General features: G+C 44.0%; 1 protein-coding gene and 2 non-coding genes across 3 annotated transcripts in view; 2 read left to right on the plus strand and 1 right to left on the minus strand.

The window, feature by feature from the left end:
* Window positions 1-23553, plus strand: part of LOC124789592 (ankyrin repeat and zinc finger domain-containing protein 1-like) — a 113083-nt gene that overhangs the window by 69320 nt on the left and 20210 nt on the right. Inside the window, exons 7-9 of the mRNA XM_047257003.1 lie at window positions 5238-5460; window positions 5625-6047; window positions 15327-15606. Of these exons, the coding sequence (XP_047112959.1) occupies window positions 5238-5460; window positions 5625-6047; window positions 15327-15606 (926 nt within the window). The remainder of the gene's footprint in view (window positions 1-5237; window positions 5461-5624; window positions 6048-15326; window positions 15607-23553) is intronic.
* Window positions 12382-12456, minus strand: Trnas-cga. Its single transcript has one exon. It is a non-coding gene; the product is annotated as a tRNA-Ser (tRNA).
* On the plus strand, window positions 12882-12956 carry Trnas-cga. Its single transcript has one exon. It is a non-coding gene; the product is annotated as a tRNA-Ser (tRNA).

The raw sequence follows: 23553 nt of genomic DNA on the forward strand, positions 1-23553 counted from the left end.
TTTCAGTAGTTGTGGGGGCAACAGTCTGAATGATTGTCTGACCTGGCCTTGTAACATCAACCAAAATAGCTTACTGTGCTGATACTGTGAATGGCTGAAAGCAAGGGGGAACTACAGCCATAACTTTTCCCAATGGCATGCAGCTTTACTGCATGGTTAAATGACAATGGCGTGCTCGTGGGTAAATTATTCCGGAGGTAAAATAGTCACCCTTTCAGATCTCCGAGCACGGACTACTCAGGAGGACTCATTATCAGGAGAAACAAAACTGGCGTTCTACCAATTGGAGTGTGGAATGTCAGATCCATTAATTGGGCAGGTAGATTAGAAAATTTAAAAAGGGAAATGGATAGGTTAAAGTTAGATATGGTGGGAATTAGTGAAGTTTGGTGGCAGGAGGGACAAGACTTCTTGTCAGATGAATATAGGGTTATAAATACAAAATCAAATAATGGTAATGCGGGAGTGGGTTTAATAATGAATAAAAAATAAGAACGCAGATAAGCTACTGTGAACATCGTAGTGACTACATTATTGTAGCCAAGATTGACACAAATCCCACACCTACCACAGTAGTACAAGTTTATATGCCAGCTAACCCCACAGAAGATGAAGAGATTGAAGAAATGTTTGATGTTATGAAAGAAATTATTCAGATAGTTAAAGGAGACGAAAATTTAGTAGTCTTGGGGGACTGGAATGCGACTGTAGGAAAAGGAAGAGAAGGAAAAATTGTAGGTGAATATGGGCTGGGGGTAAGGAATGAAAGGGGAAGCCCCCTGATAGAATTTTGCACAGATCACAACTTTATCATAGCTAATACTTGGTTTAAGAATCATGAAAGAAGCTTGTATACATGGAAGAGGCCTGGAGACACTAAATTGTCAGTCATTTCCAGGGGCAAATGTGGACTCTGACCACAATTTATTGATTATGATCTGTAGATTAAAACTGAAGAAACTGCAAAAAGGTAGGAATTTAAGGAGATGAGACCTGGATAAACTGAAAGAACCAGAGAGGGTATTAGGGAATGATTGACAAGAACAGGGGAAAGAAATATAGAGGAAGAAGAATGGGTAGCTCTGAGGGATGAAGTAGTGAAGGCAGCAGAGGATCAAGTAGGTAAAAAGACGAGGGCTAGCAAAAATCCTTGGGTAACAGAAGAAATATTGAATTTAATTGATGAAAGGAGAAAATATAAAAATGCAGTAAATGAAGCAGGCAAAAAGGTATACAAACGTCTCAAAAATGAGAGCGACAGGAAGTGCAAAATGGCTAATCAGGGATGGCTAGAGGACAATTTTAAGGATGTAGAATCATGTATCACTAGGGGTAAGATAGATACTGCCTACAGCAAAATTAAAGAGACTTTTGGAGAACAGAAAACCAATATTAACAGCTCAGATGGAAAACCCATCCTAAGCAAAGAATGGAAAGCAGAAAGGTGGAAGAAGTATCTAGAGTGTGATGTACTTGAGGGCAATGTTATGGAAATGGAAGAGGACAAATATGAATATGAAATGGGAGATATGTTACTGCATGAAGAATTTGACAGAGCACTGCAAGACCTAAGTCAAAACAAGGCCCCAGGAGTAGACAACATTCCATTAGAACTACTGATGACCTTGGGAGAGCCAGCCATGATAAAACTCTTTCATCTGGTGAGCAAGATATATAAGACAGGCGAAATACCTTCAGACTTCAAGAAGAATATAATAATTCCAATCCCAAAAAAGCAGGTGTTGACAGCTGTCAAAATAACTGAACTACAAGTTTTATAAGTCACAGTTGCAAAATACTAACACGAATTCTTTACAGACGAATGGAAAAACTGGTAGAAGCCGCCCTGGGGGCAAGATCATGTTGGAACACGCGAGACAATACTGACCCTATGACTTATCTTAGAAGATAGGTTAAGGAAAGGCAAACCTACATTTCTAGCATTTGTAGACTAAGAGAAAGCTTTTGACAATGTTGACGGGAATACTCTCTATCAAATTCTGATGGTGGCAGGGGTAAAATACAGGGAGTGAAAGGCTATTTACAATTTGTACGGAAACCAAATGGGAGTTATAAGAGTCGTGGGGCACGAAAGGGAAGCAATGATTTAGAAGGGAGAAAAACAGGGTTGTAGCCTGTCCCAGATGTTATTCAATCTGTACTTGAGCAAGCAGTGAAGGAAACAAAAGAAAAATTTGGAGTAGGAATTAAAATCCATGGAGAAGAAATAAAAACTTTGAGGTTTGCCGATGACATTGTAATTCTGTCAGAGACAGCAAAGGACCTGGAAGAGCAGTTGAATGGAATGGACAATGTCTTGAAAGGAGGATATGAGACGAACATCAACAAAAGCAAAATAAGGATAATGGAATGTAGTCAAATTAAATCTGTTGATGCTGAGGATATTAGATTAGGAAATGAGACACTTAAAGTGGTTAATGAGTTTTGCTATTTGGGAAGCACTATAACTGATGATGTCCGAAGTAGAGAGGATATAAATTGTAGACTGGCTATGGCAAGGCAAGTATTTCTAAAGAAGAAAAATTTGTTAACATTGAGTATAGATTTGTCAGGAAGTCATTTCTGATAGTATTTGTATTAATTGTAGCCATGTATGGAAGTGAAAAATGGACAATAACTAGTTTGGACAAGAAGAGAATAGAAGCTTTTCAAATGTGGTGCTACAGAAGAATGCTGAAGATTAGGTGGGTAGATCACATAACTAATGATGAGGTACTGAATAGAACTGGGGAGAAGAGGAACTTGTGGCACAACTTGACTAGAAGAAGGAATGAAAATGAAATGATCGTACGGCATTTATCGGCTGGGATATCCCCTTCGGGGTTCGGCCACCATTTTGCAAGTCTTTTTAGTTGACGCCGCTTCGGCGACTTGCATGTCGATGATGAAAATGATCCCCTGCCAGGAATCGAACCAGGGGCCCCTTGCGTGGTAGGCGGTAATGTTAACGCTGCGCTACGGAGGCTGACAGAAGAAGGGATCGGTTGGTAGGACATGTTCTGAGGCATCAAGGGATCACCAATTTAGTACAGGAGGGAAGTGTGGAAGGTAAAAATCGTAGAGGGAGACCAAGAGATGATGAATACGCTAGGCAGATTCAGAAGGATTTATGTTGCAGTAGTTATTTGGAGATGAAGAGACTTGCACAGGATAGAGTACCGTGGAGAGCTGCATCAAACTAGGATTTGGACTGAAGACCACAACAATAACAATAATAATAACTGTTGTAAGAATTATTTACAAAATGTACATTTTTCAAAGGGCTATACCATTTACAAAAATTTAAGATAAAATGAAAATGCTTTACTTTTTAACGCTTATGGTATAGAGGTCTAATATACACTCCTGGAAATGGAAAAAAGAACACATTGACACCGGTGTGTCAGACCCACCATACTTGCTCCGGACACTGCGAGAGGACTGTACAAGCAATGATCACACGCACGGCACAGCGGACACACCAGGAACCGCGGTGTTGGCCGTCGAATGGCGCTAGCTGCGCAGCATTTGTGCACCGCCGCCGTCAGTGTCAGCCAGTTTGCCGTGGCATACGGAGCTCCATCGCAGTCTTTAACACTGGTAGCATGCCGCGACAGCATGGATGTGAACCGTATGTGCAGTTGACGGACTTTGAGCGAGGGCGTATAGTGGGCATGCGGGAGGCCGGGTGGACGTACCGCCGAATTGCTCAACACGTGGGGCGTGAGGTCTCCACAGTACATCGATGTTGTCGCCAGTGGTCGGCGGAAGGTGCACGTGCCCGTCGACCTGGGACCGGACTGCAGCGACGCACGGATGCACGCCAAGACCGTAGGATCCTACGCAGTGCCGTAGGGGACCGCACCGTCACTTCCCAGCAAATTAGGGACACTGTTGCTCCTGGGGTATCGGCGAGGACCATTCGCAACCGTCTCCATGAACCTGGGCTACGGTCCCGCACACCGTTAGGCCGTCTTCCGCTCACGCCCCAACATCGTGCAGCCTGCCTCCAGTGGTGTCGCGACAGGCGTGATTGGAGGGACGAATGGAGACGTGTCGTCTTCAGCGATGAGAGTCGCTTCTGCCTTAGTGCCAATGATGGTCGTATGCGTGTTTGGCGCCGTGCAGGTGAGCTCCACAATCAGGACTGCATACGACCGAGGCACACAGGGCCAACACCCGGCATCATGGTGTGGGGAGCGATCTCCTACACTGGCCGTACACCACTGGTGATCGTCGAGGGGACACTGAATAGTGCACGGTACATCCAAACCGTCATCGAACCCATCGTTCTACCATTCCTAGACCGGCAAGGGAACTTGCTGTTCCAACAGGACAATGCACGTCCGCATGTATCCCGTGCCACCCAACGTGCTCTAGAAGGTGTAAGTCAACTACCCTGGCCAGCAAGATCTCCGGATCTGTCCCCCATTGAGCATGTTTGGGACTGGATGAAGCGTCGTCTCACGCGGTCTGCACGTCCAGCACGAACGCTGGTCCAACTGAGGCGCCAGGTGGAAATGGCATGGCAAGCCGTTCCACAGGACTACATCCAGCATCTCTATGATCGTCTCCATGGGAGAATAGCAGCCTGCATTGCTGCGAAAGGTGGATATACACTGTACTAGTGCCGACATTGTGCATGCTCTGTTGCCTGTGTCTATGTGCCTGTGGTTCTGTCAGTGTGATCATGTGATGTATCTGACCCCAGGAATGTGTCAATAAAGTTTCCCCTTCCTGGGACAATGAATTCACGGTGTTCTTATTTCAATTTCCAGGAGTGTATATTTTTTACGGAGAAATTCACGACTTCGAGTTGATATGACCTGTATGATTTGAAATGAAATCAACCTGATGTCTTGTCTACTGCTATCATCATATCAAAACTTAGAATTTGTAATCCAAGCATCAAAGCACAATAGAAACATAAGAGCAAGCTGACCTGTACAGTCCCATTTTTAAAGTTAAGGGAATTTCGTGTGAACAATCACAAAAAATAAAATGTGCATACTATAGTTCTTAAGACAAAAATAAAAAAATGACCAACAGTTTTGTATAATATTTCACAGATGATACTTAGGCGTTGAAAAATGTTTTTCTAAGGAATAAAAAAAGAAAAAATATTTATGTTCTGAAGAAGGCAGAATTTATAATAATGTTTTTACAATGGAATTGGCAACATTTAGTTTTTTTTCTTTATGATATATTTGAAGTGACACGAACTTACTTCTTCACAGCACGTTCAAGATATTATGACACAGTGGTCATCCGAACTTGAAGCATGTGACCTCGTGCTGTACCGAGCTGTTGGCCATAATCGAAATATTTTGTTTGGAGGTCGTAATGCATTGCTGGACAAAACAGATCCTCGCCTACGTACGATACCATTTGCAACGCGCCGGGCAACTTTCAAGGAGTTGTTGAGAGTTCATGACCTACTTTCCTCAGTTGAAATGTATGGTGAGTTTCCATGAATGTCACAAACAAATTCAGCAGAAATTAAAAAACTTACTTTTTCAAACTATCCTTTATTTTGCATGTTACCGAGTCTACAATTAGCCCATACGTTTTATCTGTATGCTTTGCTCTAGTAATGTTGCTGAATTAATTCTGTGATATTTCAGGTTCTGCAGAGTTTTATAAAACATCATTTCCAACATCACCTCGCAAGAAAGCTGATAATGATGCTAACAAATCGATGACGGACAGTCATGATGATGGTTTAAGTAAAGTTGAAGAGGAGCTTAGTTCTAGCACTGAAAGAGAAAGTAGGAAGAAAACCAGCCCCAGTAAAAAACTTATAGATAGGTCAAAACCTCGAAAGTCACCTCATCGCCCACTTCCACAAATTGTTACTTTGTTGGGTAAAAGTTCTTCGGAAAGTGATATTCATTCTCTAGATGGTACAACTATGGAGAGAGCTGCAACTGAAATACCATTTAATAATACCTTGGTAGAATATGAGGATACTGTACCTCTGCACATGAAAAGTAAAGATTTGAGAAAGAAAGTGAGGAAAAAACAAAAAATGGATAATATCCCAAAAGGTAAATTTAATTTTAAAATTTTATATTAAAGTAATTACATTATATTGGCGACAATCTGTCAGTCAGCCCGTTTTGGGTAAAGAGATAAAGAAAAAATGAATCAGAATATTAAATCAAACAATAGAAAATCCACTATGAAATGTAACAATATTACGAAAAGGAAAGTTGCCACTCACCATACAGCTGGGATGCTGAGTCGCAGATAGACACAACAAAAAGACTGTCACAAATAAATAAAGCATTCAGCCATTAAAGCCTTCGTCAACAGTAGACGTAGACACACACACACGTGCGCGCGCGCGCGCGCGCGCACACACACACACACACACACACACACACACACACACACACACACACACACACACGACTGCAGTCTCAAGAAACTGAAACCACACTGCGAGCAGCAGCACCAATGCATGATGGGAGTGGTGACTGGGTTGGGGCAAGTAGGAGGCTGGGGCAGGGAGGGGGAGCGATAGTATGGTGGTGGAGGTGGCAGACAGTGAAGTGCTACAGATTAGACGGAGGCAGGGAAGAGGTTGGGAAGGAAGTGTGGAAAAAGTGAGAAGTAAAAAGACTGAGTGTGTTGGTGGAATGACAGCTGTGCAGTGCTGGAGTGGGGACAGGGAAGGGGCTAGATGCGTGAGGGACACTAACTAATGAAGGTTGAGGCCAGGGGGGCTATGAGAATGTAGGATGTACTGCAGGGAGAGTTCTCACCTGCACAGTTGAGAAAAGCTGATGTTTGTGGGAAGGATCCATATGGCACAGGCTGTGAAGCAGTCATTGAAGTGAAGGATGTCATGCTTGGCAGCGTGTTCAGCAACAGGGTGGTCCACTTGTTCCTTGACCACAGTTCATCAGTGGCCATTCATGTGGACGGACAACTTGTTGGTTGTCATACCCCCATAGAATGCAGCACCGTGGTTGCAGGTTAGCTTGTAGATCACATGACTGGTTTTACATGTAGCCCTGCCTTTGATGGGATAGGTGACGTCAGTGATCGGACTGCGAGTAGGTGGTGGTGGGAGGATGTATGGGACAGGTCTAGCATCTAGGTCTGTTACAGAGGTATGAGCCATGAGGTAAGGGATTGGGAGGCCGGGTTTGTGTAAGGATGGACGAGTACTTTGTGTAGGTTCGGTGGACGGTGGAATACCTCTGTGGGAGGGGTGGGTAGGATAGTGGGCAGGACATTTCCCATTTCAGGGCATGGCAAAAGGTAGTCGAAACCCTAGTGGAGAATGTAATTCAGTTGCTCCAGTCCTGGGTGGTACTGAGTTACAAGGAGAATGCTCCTTTGTGGGCAGACTTTGGGAGGTGGTGAGAGACTGGAAAGAAAAGGCAAGGGAGAATTGTTTCTTTACAAGGTTGGGGGGATAATTATGATGTGTGAAGGCTTCAGTGACACCTTCGGTATATTTAAAGAGGGTCCGCTTGTTGCTGCAGCTGCGATGACTATGGGTAGCTGGGCTGTACGGAAGGGACTTCTTGGTATGGAACGGGTGGCAGCTGTCATAGTGGAGGTATTACTGGTGTTTAGGAGGTTTGATGTGAACAGAGGTACTCCATCCATACGTACAGATGTACCTCTGTCCATCAACTGGACTGCAGCAGCTGAATTACATTCTCCGCCAGGGTTTTGACTACCTTTTGCCGTGCCCTGAAATGGGAAATGTCCTGCCCACTATCCTCCCCCCCCCCACCCCCCTCCCACAGTGGTATTCTGCTGTCCACTGAACCTACACAATATACTCGTCCATCCTTACACAACCCCTGCACCCAAACCCTTACCTTGTGGCTCATACCGCTGTATTAGACCCAGATGCAAGACCTGTCCCATACATCCTCCCATCACCACCTGCTACAGTCCGGTCACGAGCATCACCTATCCCATCAAAGACGGGGCTACCTGTGAAACCACTCATGTGATCTACAAGCTAACCTGCAACCATGGTGCTGTGGGCATGACAACCAGCAAACTGCCCGTCCACATGAATGGCCACCGACAAACTGTGGCCAAGGAAGAAGTAGACCACTCTTTTGCTGAACTCACTGCCAGGCATTAAATATGGATCCTTCACACCAACACCAGCTTTTCTGAACTGCAATATGCCCTACATTCCCTTAACCCTCCTGGCCTCAACCTTCGTTAGTCACTATCCTACCCATCCAGCTCCTTCCTTGTTCCCATTCCAGCACTACACAACCGTCATTCCACCATCACACTCAGCCTTTTTAATTCTCTCCTTTTTTGCTACTTCCACCTTCCCCTCCCCACTCTGCCCTGCCCTCTGTCTAACCTGTAGCACTTCACTTTTTGCCGCTCCACCATACTATGGCTCCCCCTCCCCGCCCCAGCCTCCTCCTTACCCCAACCCATCCACCACTGCCATCATGCACTGGTGCTGCTGCTCGCAGTGTGGTTTCAGTTGCCTGAGACTGCCGTTGTGTGTGTGTGTGTGTGTGTGTGTGTGTGTGTGTGTGTGTGTGTGTGTGTGTCTACGTCTACTGTTGATGAAGGCCTTAATGGCCTAAAGCTTTATTTATTTGTTACAGTCTTTTTGTTGTGCCTATCTGCGACTCAACATCCTCGCTATATGGTGAGTAGCAACTCTCCTTTTCATAATAGTGTAACATTGAATCATTACTTTGCTTTTCATGAGAAGTGGTTTCTTGGTGCTGGTGTTGATAGGAAGGATCCTGATCATGAAGGCTGTGGAGCACGCCATTGATGTGAGCCAATATTGTGTTGAATAACATGTTCAGCAACTTGGTGATCCAGCTGTTGCTTGTGCTGTGGTAATGGCCATTCGTGTGGACAGACAGCTTGTTAGTTGTCATGCCCACATGGAGAGCAGCACAATGGTAGCAGCTTAGTTTGTAGATCACATGACTGTCACAGGTAGCCCTACCTTTGATGGGATAGGATATGCTGTGACAGGGTTGGAGTAGGTGGTAGTGGGAGAATGCAAGGGACAGGTCTTACATCTAGTTCTGTTGCAAGGATATGAACCATGAGGCAAGGGGTTGGGAGCAGGGACAGAGTAGGGATACACAAGGTTATTGCACAGTTGTGATATCAGTGAAGTACCACTGTGGGAGGGGTAGGGAATAGTGAGTAGGATAATTCTCATTTCAGGGCACGGTGATAGGTAGTTGAAACCATGGCATAGAATATGATTCAGATGCTCCAGCTCGGAGTGGTATTGAGTCATGATAGGAGTGCTCCTTAGTATCTGAACAGTTGTTATGTGGGATGGTGTAGGTGATGAGAGAGACTGCACAGGAGATCTGCTTCTGGACAAGGTTGGTAGTGTAATTTCAGTCCATGAACACTTCACTGAGACCCTCGCTAGATTAGGAGAGGAACTGCGTATCACTACAGATGTGAAATCATGGGTGGCTAGACTGTATGGAAGGGACTTCTTGGTATGGAAAGAGTGATGGCTGTCAGAGTAAAGGTAGGTTTGATTTGGACATAGATATTTATGTAACCATCGTTTAGGTGAAGGTCAACATCAAGGAAGATGACTTGTTAGGTTGAGGAGGACCAGATGAAGTGAATGGGAGAGAAGGTGTTGATATTTCATAGAAATGTGGATAGGGTTACATGCTCTCAGTCCAGATTATGACCTCATCAGTGAATCTGAACCAGGTGATGGGTTTGCTATTCTGTGTGCTTATTAAGAATTCCTCTAGATGTCCTGTAAGTATATTAGCATAGGATGGTGCCCATTACTGTACCATGGATTTGTTTGTAGGTGATGCCTTCAAAGAGGAAGTAATTTAATTATTGGTTGGAGATATTGTGGGCCCTGCTGCCCGTAAAGGAGGTTGTAGGTTTGATATCAGTCAGGAGTTAGGAATGTGTTCATGTTCTAGTGTTCAGTAGTAATAAGGCTTTGCACATTCGGGATATTAGTGTAGAGGGCGGTGGCATAAACAGCATCGAGCAGGGCACTAGGTGGTTAAGAAACAGAATCACTGGAGGAAATGGTTGGTGTCTTTTATAGACGAGGATAGGTTACATGTAATGGGCCAAAGGTTTTGGCTTTTGAGAGCAGTTAACAGCCATTTCCTGCTCCTACCTGGGAGTACCACTGTTCGCCACCTGTACAATTCCTACATTAAGCCTCTCCTCAAAGCCAACAAACCCTGCCTCACAGACTTGCTACATTTACCAGACCCTCAGAAACTCGGTCGCACTACCATACAGAATCCAGAACTTGAACATACCTGAAACACAGTCATGAGCCTGTCCTCCAAAAGCCTCAGTCCTACAGAAATTTCAGTCCTTTCTAAAGTCAATATCTTTTTCTCCACTCCAAAATTCAGTCATGCTGGACATGATAAAGACCTTCTTTCCTTCTCCCATCCTTATAGTGGAAACACAGATTCCAAAACCAACACTGAACCTTGCCTCAATCAGTTCACTCCTCCATTGAACTGTGATCCACCACACCTGCCAGCCAGTGACCCAAAATTCCCTAACCTTGGACTTTGCCTCACCATCATTCCCCAAATCCCTCAACATGGAAACCAACTATACATCCACAGAAAGAACCACACCCCACTGCATAAAAACTGATCTTGTCCTTATAATCCTATTTGCTGACAAAGGCTCCACCATTGTGGTTATCAACTACAAGAATTACTTGGAGGAGGGACTCTGCCATCTGTCTGATACTTCCACCTACAGTGACCCCATTCTACAAATCTAGCAGGATCTCCAGTCCCCTCTCAAATCCTCGGCTCCACCCCTAATCTTCACTGACTCTCCATAATTCCTCTTCCTTTACCAACCAGCCCTGCTCATTGCTGTCGCTGCCCCCTCTCCTTTTACACTAATATCCCCAGTGCCCATAGCCTTGCTTTACTGAACAGCATCCTTCTCAACTATGTGGCTGACTCCAAACCTACGACTTCCTTCTTGGTTTTCATGAACAACTATATGCTCAACCGAGATTGCTTTTCCTTTGAAGACATCAGCTATAATCAGGTCCGTGGTATAACAATGGGCGCCTGCATGACACCGGCCTGTGCCAACTTATTCATGGGCCATCTAGAGGAATCCTTTCAAAGCACCCATAATCTTAAACCCTTCAACTGGTTCCGTTTTGTAGATGACATCATGAACTGGACTGAGGTTGAGGACACCCTATCCACTTTCCCCCAGAACCTCAATTTGTTCTCCCTCATTTATTTCACCTGGTCCTCTTCAAACCAACAAGCCCCCTTCCTTGATGTTGACCTCCACATCTAGAGTGGTTACATCAGTTCCTCTGTCCACTTCAAAACTGCCAACCACCAACACCACCTCCACTTTGACAACTGCCACCCATTCCATACCACAAAGTTCCTTCCATAGAGCCTAGTCACCCGTGGTTGTCACATTTGTAGTGATAAACAGTCTCTCTCTCCTAATACACCACGGGTCTCGCTGAGGCCTTCACAGATCAACATGACCCTCCCAGACTTGTCTGGAAATTGTCCAGCCACTCCTCTCAGGAGTCAGTATCACCCAGGACTGGAGCAACTGAATTACACTCTCCACTAAGATGTGCCGAAATGAATAGCATCCTAATCACTATCCTCCCCACCCTTATCGCAGTGGTGTCTCACCATCCACCTTATCTATGCAGTATCCTTGTCCATCCCTTTGCCTCACGGCTCAAAGCCCTACAATAGACCCAGATGCAGTATCCTCCCACTACCACATACTCCAGTCCTGTGAGGCATTTCCTGTCCCATCAAAGACAGGGTTACCAGTGATATCAGTTTTGTGATCTACAAACTGCAACTCCTGTACCACTCACTTTCTGTGTGGGCATGACAAATAACAAGCTGTCTGTCTGCATGAATGGCCATCACCAAACCGTAGCTAAGAGACAGTTGAGTAAACCAGTTGCTAAACTTGCTGCCCACCATGATGTGGTTTACTTCAGTGACCACTTCACAGCTTGTACTGTCTGGATCCTTCCTACCATCAGCAGCATTTCTGAATCCCTACAACATAATCTTCCTCCCTGTAACCCCCCTGGCCTCAACCTTTACTAGTTACTGCCCTCCCCCCTACCTATCACCTTCCCTGTTCTCACTCCAATACTGCACATTCTAGCAATACATCTACAGTTTTTCCCCTACATCTTTTCTCTTCCCTTGCATTTCTCCCTCCCAATTGTTCAGCTGAATTCATTATTTTCTCTCAGAAAAGTTCAAGTTAGTAATAATTGATGGGAAGTCATCTAGTGAAATGGAAGTGATACCTAGGGTTCCCCAAAAGTTTTCGAACACCCTCTTATATTGAAACTTCCTGGCAGATTAAAACTGTGTGCCCGGCCGAGACTCGAACTCGGGACCTTTGCCTTTCGCGGGCAAGTGCTCTACCAACTGAGCTACCGGAGCACGACTCACGCCCAGTACTCACAGCTTTAGTTCTGCCAGTACCTCGTCTCCTACCTTCCAAAAGTTTGGAAGGTAGGAGACGAGGTACTGGCAGAAGTAAAGCTGTGAGTACCGGGCGTGAGTCGTGCTTCGGTAGCTCAGTTGGTAGAGCACTTGCCCGCGAAAGGCAAAGGTCCCGAGTTCGAGTCTCGGTCGGGCACACAGTTTTAATCTGCCAGGAAGTTTCATATCAGCGCACAGTCCGCTGCAGAGTGAAAATCTCATTCTGGAAACTCCCCCTGGCTGTGGCTAAGCCATGTCTCCGCAATATCCTTTCTTTCAGGAGTGCTAGTTCTGCAAGGTTCGCAGGAGAGCTTCTGTAAAGTTTGGAAGGTAGGAGACGAGGTACTGGCAGAACTAAAGCTGTGAGTACCGGGCGTGAGTCGTGCTTCGGTAGCTCAGTTGGTAGAGCGCTTGCCCGCGAAAGGCAAAGGTCCCGAGTTCGAGTCTCGGTCGGGCGCACAGTTTGAATCTGCCAGGAAGTTTCATATCAGCGCACACTCTGCTGCAGAGTGAAAATCTCATTCTGGCCCTCTTATATTGTTTACAGTTGATGCTGTGGTTTACCATCTGGTAAAGAAATCAGATAGTGAAAAAGAATTTCAAAATTATTTAGACAGTATATTTGCATGGTGCATAAAGTATCAGTTGCCCCAGAACAATATAAAGTGTATGGTTTTCCACATGAGTACTAACACAGATTCTGTTAAATTTCAGTTAAATGATAAAAACACAAATTTAAAGGTTGTAGATTCAACTAAATGCTTAGGGATTACAATTACAAATAACTTAAATTCTAACCATCCTATGTAAAATGTTGTGGGGAAGGCAAACCTTTATTGTCAGAACACTTAGAAGATGCAACTAATATACTATAGAGAATGCCTATGTTACATTTTTCAGTCTTCTCAATTATTGCTGCAGGGTGTGGGATCCTTACCAGATTGAGAACATTGAAAGAAATTCAAGAAGAGCAGCATGGTTTGTATTATCACGAAATAGAGCCTAGTGTCTCAGGGATATGATTAGTGATATGCTGTGGTAGTCATTAAAACAAAGACTGTTTCTTTGCTGTGAAATCTTTTCACAAAATGTTAATCATCAACTGTCTGCTCCAAGTGCCAAAGTAGTTTGTTGACTACAACCTACATAGAGAGAAATGACTGTTGTAATAAAGTGAGAGAAATCAGAGCTTGCATGGAAAGATTTGTGTATTCATTGTGCCCACATACTATTCAACAGCCGAACAGTTCAGAAGTAGTCAGAAAGTGGTTCTTTGTAGCATCTGCCAAATATGAATTGCAGGGTTGTCATGTAGATGTAAATGTGAACCACATCACTCATAGATCTCATTCACCTGTCAGGATCCTTACAGACTTAGAATGGATATATGTTGCCTGGTTGACTGCTTTAAAACTTCTGTCTTTGCCGAGAAGTCTGAAAGTGTTATGTTAAACATTACACACATATAACTAGCAAACCATATTAAGAACTGTTATTCCTATACAGCATGTAAGAATGGAGAAGGGGAAAAGAGAGCTAATAGAGATGCCATTTATCACATATATCACCACACTGAGACTTATAATAACCAAATGTAAATATGTTTGTGTATTTGGAAGATGCCTCCAAAAAATGTAAATGTTCTTGTATTTAGAAGATGCCAGCGCAAAAAAAAAAAAAAAAAAAAAAAAAAAAAAGTGTGTGTGTGTGTGTGTGTGTGTGTGTGTGTCTATATATATATATATATATATATATATATATATATATATATATATATATATATATATATATATATATATATATATATATATATATATAATGGAAGGAAACATTCCACGTGGGAAAAATTATATATAAAAACAAAGATGAGGTGACTTACCGAACAAAAGTGCTGGCAGGTCGATAGACACACAAACAAACACAAACATACACACAAAATTCAAGCTTTCGCAACAAACTGTTGCCTCATCAGGAAAGAGGGAAGGAGAGGGGAAGACGAAAGGAAGTGGGTTTTAAGGGAGAGGGTAAGGAGTCATTCCAATCCCGGGAGCGGAAAGACTTACCTTAGGGGGAAAAAAGGACAGGTATACACTCGCACACACGCACATATCCATCCACACATACAGACACAAGCTTGTGTCTGTATGTGTGGATGGATATGTGCGTGTGTGCGAGTGTATACCTGTCCTTTTTTCCCCTAAGGTAAGTCTTTCCGCTCCCGGGATTGGAATGACTCCTTACCCTCTCCCTTAAAACCCACTTCCTTTCGTCTTCCCCTCTCCTTCCCTCTTTCCTGACGAGGCAACAGTTTGTTGCGAAAGCTTGAATTTTGTGTGTATGTTTGTGTTTGTTTGTGTGTCTATCGACCTGCCAGCGCTTTTGTTCGGTAAGTCACCTCATCTTTGTTTTTTTATATATATATATATATATATATATATATATATATATAAAAATCAAGAGAAGTAGAAGATCCATGATATAAATATGGGAAAAAGAGAAAAGAAATTATTGAGAGGATGGTGGCATTTGTGCTTTCTAATCGGGTATTATCCAATGGTTCCTATATTTGCATTGCCTTCAATATAAAAGCATAACAAGCTTTTTTTTGTGCACCCTTTCATTGACCTATTTTATAAATTAAATTACTTTTGATCTTGTAATACATATTGTAAAGCATGTGCTAATAAATATACTCTCTGGTTCCATGGACACATTATAAGTTAGGAAAGTATATCACAGGGTCTGTTCATTGCTTGCTTTATAAAAATGGATAGCAGATATATATTCAGTTTTATTCGCCTACAAATCAAGATTAATTTTCTGTTTCAGGGCCATGCAGTGATATGATATTAGGCCTTAGAAAAAATCTCAAAGCTGCTTGTAAACTGGGTGATATAAGTCTTCTGAAATGCAGTTTGCCACCTATTGCAGAAAGTTCTCTAGAATCAACTGAATCAGGTGCTGAAGCTGTTGATAGCAAATTGACTGAACAGCAAAGGTATTCAGTCACAGCTGATGAGATGAACATGTGTCTTAATGAAAGTGTTGATCAGGATGGAAATACTCTACTGCACATTGCAGCAAGCAGAGGTTACTGTGAAATAATAAGGTGGAGCTCTTTCAGTTGTTTCACTATATTTTTAGAAAATAATGCTTAATAGTAAAAATAGGATAAATGCTTTTACTTGAAATTCTGTGAGGAAAGTTTCTTGGGGTTTTTACCACAAGATCAAACATTCTACTAAGTGATTTGAGCACTTCAAAAAGCTCCTTCCTAGCAACAAATGAAGTCATAGCACTTGAAGTTGATTTAATCAGTATGTTCCTTAGAGCCCATTAAGTAGGAAAAGCTTCAGGGAATAGAACAATTCAAAGTGTACATTAAGGAAAGACAAGTGATGTGTAGAAACTTAATCTGTACATTATATAAACTATAAATTATTACTATACTGCTATTTCATGCCAGTCAAATTTAACCCTGTAAATTAGGACGACGACTACTACTTTGAAAAACGTTGCTGTTTATCTTCTATTGGTAGCTTAATAGCGGGTGTTCTAAACTGATATTTTCAATTTTGATCAAGTATATTTCAGAAATAGTGATACATGAGAAGGTTTGCAGCATAGTATTCACTCACACCTAAAGTAATAGCAGTTGTTTAACACAGTTCAGCATGTGCACCATCCACGGCATGAAGGATATGTAAGCGATATTCCAGTTCCTCCCAAATCTGACCTCATAAATGTGTCCAATTGCTGCTCTGATATGAGCTCGAAGTTCTTGCAGGTCCTGCACCATGGCCAGGTAGGCAGCATACTTCACAACACCCCACAGAAAAAAATGTAATGGTGTTATGCCTGGAGACTGTTGAGGGCTAGAAAATGGGTCCTCCTTTGCCAATCCAGTGACCTTAAAATGTGTCATCCAGAGTCTTCCTAATAATCTAATCCCATTGAGGAGGGGCACCATCCTGCTGCAGCATGATGTCAAGTTGCAGTTATTATATCTGTGGAAATGTAAACTGTTTCAATGTGCCAAATAAACAGTGAAGGTTGTTGACTCCACTACAAAGAAAACCAGTCCAGCCTCACAGTCATGAAGCAGAGCACACCACACATTTACCTTTGGACTGCCATGCACAAATTCCATCATAAAGTGGGTGTTCTAGGAGAATAAGATCCTCACATTGTGTTGGTTTACCTTCCGGACACACAAAAGCGAGCTTCATCTGTGAACATCACATATCAGATGGTCTGGGTCATTGTCAATGTAATTCAGAATATCAGTTGCAGATGCTTTGCAGTTTGGTCTGTTATAAGGTTGAAGCACATGCAGCAATTGCACCTTGTAGACATAAAGCTCCATTCTCTTGTGTAGCACCCTGTGCACTATGATTGGTGATAGCTGCAACTGTCAAAATGCTTGACTGATTGATTTGGTTGGGCTCCAGATAAGTGGTGTTTTACCTTTTCCATACCTGCGCCACTCTTGCCCAGATACCCAGAACTCGACCTGTTTGTGACACTTGTGGATTCCTTTAACCTCATGTACCACTTTTTGATAATGTGGAAAGATCATTTTGGAACACGCTGTATTTGAGACATGTTGAATAATCGGGTCTTCTGCAAATTGTTCATATCATTCTCACATGATATTTTAACAGCGTGACTCACTGTCTTCTTCAAGTGATCACTGAGACTGGTCCGTGGGGGTATTGGGTCCATATTTATGCCAGGATGGTGTTAGATGCTCTGTTTTTGGCTCATACCGTGTCAGGCACTCCATCTGCCAGGGGCAGATCTAGTTATCCTCTCTTGCCTCTGGTACTCTGACCGCAGTCCACATGTATCTTGGTCTCCTCTGGTGTCATGCCTGTTGTCTGATGCTCTATTTCACATCCACACCATGCCAGGCTTTCTATCCACTGATTCCTGCCACCTTGGCCATCCTCCAGTTGTCTTGGGCATTGTGTATGAAGTCCTCACCTATTTGGGCAGGCCTCTGCTGTTATACTTCTCATCAGGCACACCAAGTTTTCTGTCTCCTCTGTGGGAACGGTCAGGTGCTTGGTTCTGTGTCTGCCACTGTTGAGCCAGTCTGTAGTGTCCATGGGCTGTTTTCTCATTCTCCGCTTCCATTTCTCACAAAATCTCAGTGTTATCTTTGTTGTGCTTTCAGAAGCTTGAGTGCTGGTATCTAATGTCATGGTTGACAAGATTCCCTCTGACCTTGATCTTGATGGATTTTTTTATGAAATTTTACCCGTAGAAATACAGGAACACAAGAGGCAATACTGACCCTACGACTTATCTTGGAAGATGGAGTAAGGAAAGGCAAACCTACGTTTCTAGCATTTGTAGACTTAGAGAAAGCTTTTGACAGTGTTGACTGGAATACTCTTTCAAATTCTGAAGGTGGCAGGGGTAAAATGCAGGGAGCAAAAGGCTATTTACAATTTGTACAGAAACCAGATGGCAGTTAGAAGAGTAGAGGGGAATGAAAGGGAAGCAGTGGTTGGGAAGGGAGTGAGACAAGGTTGTAGCCTCTGCTCGATGTTATTCAATCTGTATATTGAGCAAGCTGTAAAGGAAACAAAAGAAAAATTCGGAGTAGATATTAAAATCCATGGAGAAGAAATAAAAACTTTGAGGTTCGCCGATGATATTGTAATTCTTCAGAGGCACCAAAGGACTTGGAAGAGCAGCTGAACGGAATGGACAGAGTCTTGAAAGGAGGATATAAGATGAACATCAACAAAAGCAAAATGAGGATAATGGAATGTAGTAGAATTAAATCTGGTGATGCTGAGGATATTAGATTAGGAAATGGGACACTTAAAGTAGTAAAGGAGTTTTGCTATTTGGCCGAAGTAGAGAGGATATAAAAAGTAGACTGGCAATGGCAAGGAAAGGGTTTCTGAAGAAGAGAAATTTGTTAACATCGAGTATAGATTTAAGTGTCAGGAAGTTGTTTCTGAAAGTATTTGCATGGAGTGTAGCCATGTATGGAAGTGAAACATGGACGATAAATAGTTTGGGCAAGAAGAGAATAGAAGCTTTCGAAATGTGGTGCTACAGAAGAATGCTGAAGGTTAGATGGGTAGATCACATAACTAATGAGGAGGTATTGAATAGAATTGGTGAAAAGAGAAATTTCTGGCACAACTTGACTAGAAGAAGGGGGATCAGCTGGTAGGACATGTTCTGAAGCATCAAGGGATCACCAATTTAGTATTGGAGGGCAGTGTGGAGGATAAAAATCGTAAAGGGAGACCAAGAGATTAATACACTAAGCAGATTCAGAAGGATGTAGGTTGCAGTAGGTACTGGGAGATGAAGAAGCTTGCACAGGGTAGAGTAACATGGAGAGCTGCATCAAACCAGTCTCTGGACTGAAGACCACCACAACAACAACAACAGCAACAACCCGTATTTTGGAGTCTGTGTCACAATCTTGGTGTCATTGTACTTCTTTGAGTGACCGAGTCCTAGACAGTGCTCTGATATTACTGATTTGGTTGCCTGTCTAGGTCTATTATGCCTCTGGTGTTCTTTTCACCTGATGTCCACAGTCCTGATGGTCTGGCCACCCACACTGGAATGGTATATTGTAAATACCTGTCTTCCGTAGCCCTTGGCCATCTCTTATATTCCCCAGCAGTGCCCCAATTCTAGTAGATGGGCAAAATATACTTTTGATGTTGTGTTTCAAGAGACTTCTGCTAATTTTGAAAGAGATGGTCCAGCATATGGCAGATATGCCACCTTCTTTGTCTCTTCCTGTTCTTCTGGAACCTCTGGCACAGCGGCAGGGGGAACTGCCTTCTGAATATCTTTGGAAGAGTATACATTTTTTCAGAACACTGTTTGTTCTATAGCTGCTGCCAAACTGTCAGGATCTGAAAGGATCTGTGCCCAATGGATTAGAGTTCTGCACCGAATGATGGCAAATATTGGCTTGTAGAGACACTACGTGCTCAAAAGTATCCAGACACCTGTCTGAAAATGACTTACAAGTTCGTGGTGCCCTCCACTGGTAATTCTGGAATTTAATATGGTGTTGGCCCACCTTGATGACAGCTTCCATTCTCGCTGGCATCCATTCAATCAGGTGCTGGAAGATTTCTTGTGGAGTGGCAGCCCATTCTTCATGGAGTGCTGCACTGAGGAGAGGCATTGACATCAGTCAGTGAGGCCTGGCACAAAGTCGGTGTTCCAAAACATCTCAAAGTTGTTCTATAGGATTCAGGTCAGGACTCTGTGCAGACCAGTCCATTACACGAATGTTACTGTCGTGAAACCACTCCATCACAGGCCGTGCATTATGAACAGGTGCTCGATCACGTTGAAAGATGTAATCACCATCCCTGAATTTCTCTTCAACAGTGGGAAGGAAGAAGGTGCTTAAATATTAATGTAGGCCTGTACTGTGATAGTTCCATGCAAAACAACGGGGGGTGCAAGCCCCCTCCATGAAAAACATGACCACACCATAACACCACTGCCTCCAAATTTTACTGTTGGCACTACACATGCTGGCAGATGACATTCAACGGACATCTTCCGTACCCACCCACACCCTGCCATCGAATCGCCACATTGTGTACTGCGATTCGTCACTCCACATAACATTTTCCCACTGTTCAATCGTCCAATGTTTACGCTCCTTACACCAAGCGAGGCATTGTTTGGCATTTACTGGTGTGATATGTGGCTTATCGGCAGCCGCTCGATCATGAAATCCGAGTTTTCTCACCTCCCACCTAACTGTCATAGTACTTGCAGTGGATCCTGATGCAGTTTGGAATTCCTGTGTGATGGTCTGGATAGATGTCTGCCTATTACACATTACGACCCTCTTCAACTGTCGGCAGTCTGTCAGTCAGCAGACGAGGTCGGCCTGTAAGCTTTTGTGCTGTACGTGTCCCTTCATGTTTCCACTTCACTATCACATCGGAAACATTGGACCTAGGGATGTTTAGGAGTGTGGAAATCTGGTGTACAGATGTATGACACAAGTTACACCCAATCACCTGACCACATTCGAAGTTCGTGAGTTGCGCGGAGCACTCCATTCTGCTCTTCCACAGTGTCTAGTGACTACAGAGGTCACAGACATGGAGTACCTGGCAGTAGGTGGCAGCATAATGTGCCTAATGTGAAAAACGTATGTTTTGGGGGGTGTCTGGATACTTTTGCTCACATAGTGTATGTCAGTGTGTGTTAGTTTGCAGTAACACTATGCCCGAAGGTGCCACTTGCCTTTCTCTCAACTAGTGCATCCAGGAATGGTAGTAATCCATCCTCCTCCAATTCCGTGGTGAATTTTATATTAGGTTGGCGTGAATTCAGGTGTTCCAGCTTCTCCCTGCCGTGGAGCCAAATGTCGAAGGTGTCATCCACATTCCCAAGAAAGCATTTGGGTTGATGTGTGGCTGATGTAAGTGCGTCCTCTTCAGATCTTACCATAAATAGATTTGCCACCACTGATGGTAGAGAGTTACTCATTGCATCCCTTCAGTTTGCTCATAAAATTGACACCTATATAGAAAGTACGTGGAGATCAGTATGTGCCTGAATAAGTCCAGGAAAGCCCCAGTGACCTTTTCTCCAGTAGGATTGAATGAGTCATTCAGTGGAATCCAGGTGAACAAGGACACTACATCCGAACTGACCATAATGCCAGGAAACCAGCTGGCTGGATTTCATTCACTAGTTCTTTTAACAGTTCCACCCCTTCCTTTGTCGTGTTGGCCAACCTCCAACGGCTCTCTGGGACCAAGATCCATTCCCCAATTTCTGGCCTCACAGTAGCAGACAGTGTTACTGTGGACCCTATTGCTATCTCCAACACCTTGGGCCACCATTTTGCCGAAGTTTCGAGCTCTTCCCACTATCACCCTGCCTTCCTCCATCGGACATGAGCAGAGGAGGCTCGGATGACACCCATTTCTTCTCCAAATCGTGAGTGCTACAATGCCACCTTTACTATGAGGGAGTTTGATCATGCTCTCAGTTAATCCCGATCCTCTGCCCCAGGACCAGACACCATCCACATTCAGATGTTGCAGCACCTTTCTCTTGCGGGCAAGCACTTTCTGCTTAACATGTACAACCGCATCTGGGCAGAGGGCACATTTCCTGGACGTTGGTGTGAAGCCAATACCCATACCTAAGGCCGGTAAGGACAAAAACCTTCCTTTTAGCTACCGCCCCATGTATCTTACCAGCTGCATTTGCAAGGTGATGGAATGTATGATTCATGCCCGCCTGGCAGGGTGGCTCGAGTCTTGCAATTCACTGACGAATGCACATTGTCGATTTCGAGTGCAGCATTCTGCAGTTGACCATCTCGTTACTTTGTCCACCCATGTCTGAATGGTTTTCTGCGGAAATGCCAGACTGTGGCCATGTTTTGCGATTTGGAGAAGGCCTACGACACCGGCTGGAGAACTGTTATCTTCCGTACTCTTTACATGTGAGGCTTCCATGGCTGCCTGCCCTGTTTCCTTCGGGCATTTTTAAAAGATCGAGTTTTCAAGGTGCATTCGGGTTCTGCCTTGTCAGACACCTTTATGCAGGAAAACGGTATGCCTCAGGGTTCTGTCCTGAGTGTCATCCTCTTTGTTATTGCCATCAACCCTATAATGGCCTGTTTTCTGCCGGGCATCTCTGGCTCCCTTTTTGTTGATGATTTTGCCATCTATTGCAGTTCTCCAAGGACCTGTCTCACTGAGCGGTGTCTTCAGTGATGTCTTGATCGTCTTTACTCCTGGAGCATGACAAACTACCTGCAACTTTCCCGGTGGGTGTGAACCCTTCACCACCTTGGCTTCGTGAAACGGCCCATGTTAACCTTGTCTGACCGTGGGGTCGGGTATGCCTTTGTCATTTGTACACGTCTTTTGATATCGGCTTCCGGCACACTCCACAGTATTTACAGCCAAGCTCTTCGTCTTGTATCAGGCCACAGAGTACAAACAGTGACACAGCCTTTTCAGTTGTGCCCTCTGCTCAGATTCACTCAGTGGCCTTCAAAGTCGGTGTGTGCTGTACATCGCCCATCCCTTAGTACAGCGGGTCCAGGGAAACTGTCACTTGCTCACTCTTGGTGAAGTCAGTGTGATGTTTCTGTGGGTTCCTGGTCATGTCGGTCTGCCAGGAAATGAGGTTGCTGATGGTGCTGCCAAGGCTGTAGTCCTTGTACCTCAGCAGCGAGTGGCTGTATTCCCTCCGATGATCTCTGTGTTGCCATCTGTCAGGAGGCGGTGCCCCTTTGGCATCACCAGTGGTCCTCCCCTCACAGGAATAAGCTCCGGCTTATTAAGCCTCTCCCAGCGGCTTAATAAGCTCCGGCTTATTAAGCCTCTCCCAGCGGCTTGGATGACTTCCTCTCGGCCCTCCCACCGGAGGAGGTTATTTTAACTTGGCTGCATATTGGGCACTGCCTTTTTAGCTACCACTTTGTACACATTGTACCCAAGTTTTAACTGTCCACCACGTCCTGATGAAATGCACCTTTTTTAACCGTTTACATACCCGCTTGGGTTTGCCGTCTGATTTATCTGCCGTTTTAGCAAATGGCACACGGGCATTTTACTTTTTATCCACCAAAGCAATATGGCGAAGGCCATTTAATTTTTAGTTTTGGACCTCTGTTTCTGTTCGGTGTCTTTTTTAGCTCTTTTTCCACATGCCTGTTTTTAGCTGTCTTCTGTTATGTCAATTCGGACTGACGTATAGTTGTTTTTTTATCTCCTCTCTGTCTTCGTGTTCTATAGATTTTTGAATTAGGCGCGTATGATCCCAGTTGTTTTTTGCACCCTAAACCAAACCAAATGAAACCAGAGGACGTGGACGGCAGTCAGAGCACGAGCAACAAGAGAGGACAACAAGAGCTCCCCCTGTCAGGCACGGACTGCGGATGTAGTGCCTGATGCAGTGTGGACCGAAAACTGAGTGTGTAGCACCATCCAGGCGTAAATACTGCATCCAGTCCACCAAAGGACCAGACTCAGGGATCACCTAAAGAAGACAGCGAGCCATACCATTGAAG

This window comes from Schistocerca piceifrons, chromosome 3 (genome assembly GCF_021461385.2).
Source record: "Schistocerca piceifrons isolate TAMUIC-IGC-003096 chromosome 3, iqSchPice1.1, whole genome shotgun sequence".
Taxonomy (NCBI): Eukaryota; Metazoa; Arthropoda; class Insecta; order Orthoptera; family Acrididae; genus Schistocerca; species Schistocerca piceifrons.